This window comes from Wolffia australiana, chromosome 3 (assembly GCF_029677425.1).
Source record: "Wolffia australiana isolate 7733 chromosome 3, ASM2967742v1".
In the NCBI taxonomy this organism is placed as follows: Eukaryota; Viridiplantae; Streptophyta; class Magnoliopsida; order Alismatales; family Araceae; genus Wolffia; species Wolffia australiana.
In genome coordinates, this window is record NC_135837.1 from 3,610,782 (window position 1) to 3,617,311 (window position 6,530).

The 6,530-nt window shown below is 49.1% G+C and overlaps 1 protein-coding gene across 9 annotated transcripts; it reads right to left on the reverse strand.

Moving 5' to 3' along the window:
- Positions 1 to 683: 683 nt before the first annotated feature.
- On the reverse strand, positions 684 to 6,308 carry LOC144700661 (uncharacterized). Of its 9 annotated transcripts, none has more exons than XR_013580813.1 (4): positions 5,295 to 6,308; positions 2,768 to 2,945; positions 1,664 to 1,788; positions 684 to 1,595 (listed from the first exon to the last, which is right to left on the reverse strand). XR_013580813.1 is itself a non-coding variant. In XM_078572114.1 (4 exons), exons 1-4 carry the CDS (start codon positions 5,459 to 5,461, stop codon positions 1,529 to 1,531), a joined length of 438 nt encoding a protein of 145 aa, XP_078428240.1. In that variant the 5' UTR covers positions 5,462 to 6,308; the 3' UTR covers positions 704 to 1,528. The 9 variants fall into 9 exon arrangements, 2 of the variants coding, with proteins under 2 accessions (XP_078428240.1, XP_078428241.1); XM_078572114.1 differs by having other exon boundaries at positions 704 to 1,595; positions 1,664 to 1,689; XR_013580814.1 differs by lacking the exon at positions 2,768 to 2,945 and having other exon boundaries at positions 1,664 to 1,689.
- Between the last annotated feature and the right edge of the window lie 222 nt (positions 6,309 to 6,530).

The window sequence follows — 6,530 nt, forward strand, 5'->3', positions numbered from 1 at the left end:
CATGGAAATGATAAGGAGGAAACAAGAGCAGGACTCATGGCGAAGACAAAGCAACAAGAGTAGTATGCATCAGAGGGACGTGAAGGTCTAACAACCAAGTATCAGAGAAGACAGGGAGATGAAGCTCTAGATCAGAAAGGACAAGGAAGTAAACATCAGGATAAATTCAACCTATATTGCTCTTATTGCCAAAGGAAGAATCATACTAAGGACAACTGATGGATCCTACACGATTGTCCCTCCAAACCTACGCAAGCCTATGTCTCTAATTCCAGAGGAAGTGAATCAAATGATGAAGCGGAGCAAGGACAAGCCTCTGAGATGACTGCCTCTAAGATTGTTGTTGAAGAGTTTGCTACTCTGAAGGAAGAATTTGAGAAGCTCAAGACCATGATAAGTTATACATCCATGGCTTGAACTGGGGAGCTAGCTACCCATCCCGAGTATATCTTATCTGACTAGATAGTAGATACCGGTGCAACTGATCATATGACTCCCTATTATTCTAAGATTCATAATTATACTCTGTATAAAGGAGACAGAAGGGTGTTCAAGGCAGGGGACAATTCCTTTCGGTGACCGTATTGGAGATGTGAAATAATAGGTTTTGGACTTATTAGACATGTTCTACATGTTCTTGGTCTCAAAGCCCAACTAATATCTCCACAGAGATTTGTCGAAGATTTGAATCTTATATTTTCCATAGCACCTGAAAATGTATTTGTTTATGATAAGGCAAAGAACCAAGATAAGGCAAAGGACTTTACCTTTTAAAGTGAATAATGGGCTCTTGTATGTCAGTAGTGAAGGTGGTTGAGAGGTTACATTGTTCCACACTACACAAGAGCCAAAGGAGAGTGGATGAATGGAGCAGATCAATTTGATGCATTGTCGTCATGGTCATTCGTCATTCAAAATATTAAAACATATGTTCCCAGTGTTATTTAAGGACTTGAATGTTGTTCACCTTTACAGCGATACATGTTAGTTTACCAAGCATAAAAGTGCAGTTTTTAATGGGAAACGTAGGCGAAGTGAAGTACCATTTGCTCTCGTTCACAATGATGTGTGGGGTCCATCCTCTACTACAGCATTAACAGGTGCAAGGTATTTTATTATGTTCATTGATGATTGTACATGGCTAACCTGGGTATATTTATTAAAATCCAAGTTAGATGGTGCTGAAATAATTTAAACGTTTGGTCACATGGGGAAAAATCAGTTTCTTTAATTCCATTAAACGACTGCATTCTGATAATGCAAGGGACTTCTTTAATGAAACAATTTCCAAGTACTTCAAAACACAAGGAGTAATTCATGAGTCTTCTTGTGTATATACCCCACAACAGAATGGAGTAGCTGAGAGGCGCATAGGTCATGTGACCACTACTGCTAGATCACTACTCATCCATAATGATGTGCCCAAGCACTTCTGTGGAGAATTTTTTTTGACAGCTGTGCATATAATCAATTGATTGCCATCTAGGTCATTAGGTTATGAGAGCCCTATGGAGCTAATGATGAAGTTCTACCACCATGATTGGTGGAAGACAGATCTTAAACCCAGAATATTTGGATGCTTAGCCTTTGTACACCTGCACAATCCAAAAGATAAGTTTAGTCCAAGGTCAGCTAAGTGTGATTTCGTGGGTTACTCACTCACCCAAAAAGGGTATAAGTGCTACCATCCTGAAACAAGGAGATTTTTTGTGTCAGCACGCGACGTTTCATAAGAAAGCTATTTCAAGGCATCATAAGGGACCACAACCAGTATATACCACCAAGTACCTGGAGGCAAGTAAAGTGTGATAAAACCACTGAATAATATTGCAGTAGGAGACAGATCAATTGAGAAAAATATGAATTCTCTCAGCATGAGATCTAGGAAGTGCCTACGATTGATGATCAGACACCTCAATCCCTCCAAATTCTTCCCAACAGAGAGAAAGTTGTGAATGAAACTAACAACACCATGGGGGAGACAAATGAGATTGAGGGTGAGTTGATAATGGGAGAAGAAGATGAAAGTATTGGATGGCCCATTGCCCTGAGAAAAAGCCGAAGGCAGTGCACCCGAGGAGTGAGATAGCCACTTGCCAATGTGGTTGGATTAGATATTCTCATCATGGACAAGATTACCAGTCCTTCATTGCAGCCATTAATTCAACCTCAATTCCAAGGACCTATCATGAGACGATTAAGGATATGAACTACAAGATAGATATGGACACTGAAACGGAGGCATTAATCAAGAATAACACCTGGGAAATGGTTCTTACACCACCTGGCAAGTGGCTTGTACGTTGCAGATGGGTTGATGCTGGCCATCATCGAGGATGTCATCCGGTCGTACCGAGAATGGTGGCTTAGTACCTAGATAGTGATGTCGGATGTTGACGGTGTCGTCGTCCGAAGGACAGTAAACCCTAACGGGTATATGTAACTATGATGCACTATGGATGCTTCCTACAGTCGTACTTTCAGGCCCTTACTCGAGGGAGATGCCGAGCTCTAAGCTCCGAAGGGATTGCCTACGACTGCGATGGTGGCCTCTCGAACCTCGTTGAAGGGAACGACGATATCGGCGGGATGAATGAAATCAATCCGTAGGGCTCGCACGTAACGGAAGAACTCGTCCGTTCCAGTAATATGGTCAATTGTGTTCGTAGCTTCTCTCAATTACCTTTCTCACCTACCTAGCCTGAGCGCGGTGGAATCAAGACAAAAATACACTACAAAAATACATTGCGACGAAGAGAGAATGTACCTCGTCGTCGGGCGGCTCGTCGTGCAGGATGTTCATCGATACAGCGACCGGAGCGGGTTCCGTGGAGAGGAGCCAGAGAACGTCGGCAGCTCGACTGACAAATTGGCGCAAGGGCGATAGAGGGAGCCCGAGGAAGGGGGGCGACGGGTAGAGAGCACCTCGCAAGCGACACAGTTGGCTGCGGCATGATGAGTGGGCTGGTCGAGGATCAACCAGACACTAGGCTATCGGCCAGGAGTGGCCGGTGCTAGGGAACGGCACATCCGGGACGTGACGCCCCGGACGTGACGGGACGGTGACAAATCGTGACGGACGGTGACGTGACGAGCTGGTCGTCACCGTCACGTCACTCGTCCAAGGATTTTCAGGAAGATCGTCACCTAACCGTCACTCGTCCGCAGACCCTCATCACCGTCACGTCACCGTCACGGTGACGGTGTCACCATCACCATGACGGAATTTTTTTTCTTTTTTATAGGTTATGTATTTTTATTCACATAACGGCACATCCGGGAGAGAGAGAGAGAGAGATCGGGAGAGAGAGTGCGAGAGAGAGCGATCGGGAGAGAGAGTGCAAGAGAGAGAGATCGGGAAAGAGAGTGCGAGAGAGAGCAATTGGGAGAGAGAGTGCGAGAGAGAGAGATCGGGAGAGAGAGATCGGGAGAGAGAGTGTGAGAGAGAGCAATCGGTAGAGAGAGTGCGAGTTAGAGCGATCGGGAGAGAGAGTGCGAGCGAGAGAGATCGGGAGGGAGAGTGCGAGAGAGAGAGAGCGGGAGAGAGTGCGAGAGAGAGAGAGATCGGGAGAGAGAGTGCGAGAGAGAGAGATCGGCAGAGAGTGAGAGAGAGAGAGATCGGGAGAGAGAGTGCGAGAGAGAGAGATCAGCAGAGAGTGAGAGAGAGAGAGATCGGGAGAGAGTGCGAGAGAGAGAGATCAGCAGAGAGTGAGAGAGAGAGAGAGCGGGAGAGAGTGCGAGAGAGAGAGAGAGAGAGATCGGGAGAGAGAGTGCGAGAGAGAGAGAGAGAGAGAGATCGCGAGAGAGAGAGAGAGCGATAGAGAGAACGAAAGATAGAGAGCGAGAGAGGGAGAGAACGAAAGAGAGAGAGCGAGAGAGAAAGAGAGATCGAGAGAGAGAGAGAACGAAAGAGAGAGAGAGAGAGAGACATTAAAATACCGTCACGGACGTCATCCGTGATGGACGTCACTCGTCCGGACCACCCGGTCACCGTCACGTCACCGTCACGGGCCATCCGTCACCGTCGTCGTCGCCGTCACGGGCCCTCTGATTCGTCACCGTCACCGTCACGTCATCCGTCACGAGATTATCGCGGTGACGCGTGATGTGACGGATGACGATTGCCGATCCCTAGCCGGTGCTAATGCTCGAGGGCGCAGCAGCTGACAATGCCTACATGTCACGAGCGACCAATGACGCGGTCACAACACGCTGGCACAGCACGGACCAACGTGGTCAATTAGCACCACAATGGATCAACTATTGCTCTAAGGCGACACAACTGACTCATGGGAAGGGGGGGGGGGGGAATAAACGGTGGCCATATTGAGCATGGCGATCCGAACTTTGACAACTCCTGGTGCGGGAATTCGGTGCACGATCGGATGTCGAGAGAATTTGCCTGCGCTGCGCTAAAGTGGGATTGACCTGATGGAGTTGATGAAGGCGGTTTCGTTGAAATCCGCGTCGATCTATCGGGGTTGGAGATTGGGAATTTGAGTGATTCTGTGGGAGAGAAAAAAACTTGACGGTGGGAATCTCAATCTATCGTACGAGCGTCCTCCCGCCCAATCTTTGGGTTCCTTCCTTTTCCAAAGTTTCCTCTTCTCCAGACGCCCCTCTTACCTCGCCCCTTTCTTCCCCTTCCTGTGTTCTTCAAACAAGGTGAGACCAAAGAGAACGAAACAAATCACAAATCTTCTTCTTCCTCGTCTAAGTTCACTAGGGAGTCCACTCTTCCCTTAAGTAGGGGAATTAATGGGCCCCTAATGGGTCCTTAGAGGGGGGGTGATTAAGTCCATTAAGGGGGCCCTTATATAATGGGCCCCCAATTACAAAAATAAAGGGGAAAATAAACATAAGAAAAGGGAAAACAATGGAGGGTGATGCCAGACGTCGTCTTGGACGTCGCCCAGTCGACACCAAGTATGATGGCTTGGTGCCAATAATGGATAGTGGTATCGAACATCGACAGTGTCATCGTCCGACGGGTAACCCTAACGGGCCAATGTAACTACGATAAGCAAGATGAGTGCCCTACGTGTCGTCGTCCAGGATCCGACTCGAGGGAGGCGCTGAGCTCGAAGCATGGACGGGGTCGTCGGGTGATGGCGATGGTGGCCTCTCGAACCTCGTCAGAGCGACGAAGGTGTCTACGGCCGAACGGAATCTATCCGTAGGGCTCGCACATAACGGACGTATCGTCCATATGGGTAAGACACTCAAATGTCATAATTTTCTCTCAATTTGTCTCTCTCGCCTAAATAAACGAGCGTCAGTAGAGGATAACGTACCTCGTCAGCATGGCTCGCGGTGCAGAATTTTGTCGACATTGGTGGCGATTCGGAGCGGGTTGAGCGGAGAGACACCGGAGAGCAGACGGCGGCTCAACAACCAAGATGATGCTGGAGCGATACGTAAAGGTTAGAGAGGAGAGGAATGAGGTGCATGGACTCGCCATGTCCTCGGCCGTTCATGGGTGGACAAGTCCTCGAGTGGTCTGGTTCGGGACGGTGATCCGAAAAGAACCTGCGCTAGCGGAGTACTCCGTAGCAGGGCGGTCAAGCACCCGCGGCACAACGGTTGGTGGGTTGACTCCCCCCCGGGGAAAACAGCCTAAGAATGCTGACTCAAGCTCACGAGGACTGGTTGAGAGCGCCCGTAGAGGCTGTGACTCAGAAGGATTCCACAGTCATCCTAGGCGGCGGGGCGTCTGCAGTGGCACGGGAATTCACTGCCCGTAGGTGGATGTTGGGTTGTCGGTCAATCTCGCGTTGATTGGCGATGATCGATCGCCCACTCAGGATATCGTTAACCACGCCGGGAACAGAGGCCTCCTTCAATCAGGTAGAAAAATGGAGGACGGCGCTCGCCCAAGGTGGGGGGGAAGGACAGGAAATTCGTCGTCGAGTCTTCAACCAGAGAAGGACACCGCTCGATTTGGGGAAAATCACGAAATCGTTGCCGCCGAGGCGTTGCTATCGGAGAGGTCCGCCAAAGGTAGTTGATCGGGACGTGGACAACTCCAAAATTCACCGTGTAGCCGCCACAGGAGCGCGGACACGATGAGGAATCGTCGCCAATCGTGGGGCACTGGTTAGCGACTTCTGAGGCGTGCGTTCCCTGGGGCGACGGTGGAGTTTCCGAGGAGGTACTCACAACCCCAAGGGGGGGAAATTTGTCTTCCCTGCTGGGCTTCTTCTCTCCCAGTCCTCCACGATTTCTCCTGCACCTTGTTCTCCCTCTTCTCCCTCAGTTTTCTTCACGATGAGACCGAGAGAAAAAAAACAACACACGATATTTCTTCCTGGTCTAACAAGCTAAGGCGCCCCCTCATCCCTTATAAAGGGGAAGAGTTCAATGGGGCCCCCTTAGCTGGGTCAACAAGGGGGGAGAAGGATCCATTAAGGGGGCCCTTATATAATGGGTCCCCTCATTACAAGATAAAGAGGGAAATTAAAATAAAAAGAAAAGAAAAGAAAGAAACAAGGGCACAAGAGAGGGGTTCCAAATTGGCTAAAGATCCCTCC

Coding starts and splice junctions, on each gene's coding strand:
- LOC144700661 (XM_078572114.1), bottom strand. CDS start 5,461: ATGGCGAGTCCATGCACCTCATTCCTCTCCTCTCTAACCTTTACGTAT. Junction 1,690..2,767: donor ACGAGCCGCCCGACGACGAG/GTACATTCTCTC, acceptor TCCTTGTTTCAG/GATGGTAGCACTTATACCCT. Junction 1,596..1,663: donor AGCACTTATACCCTTTTTGG/GTGAGTGAGTAA, acceptor TGGATTGTGCAG/GTGTACAAAGGCTAAGCATC.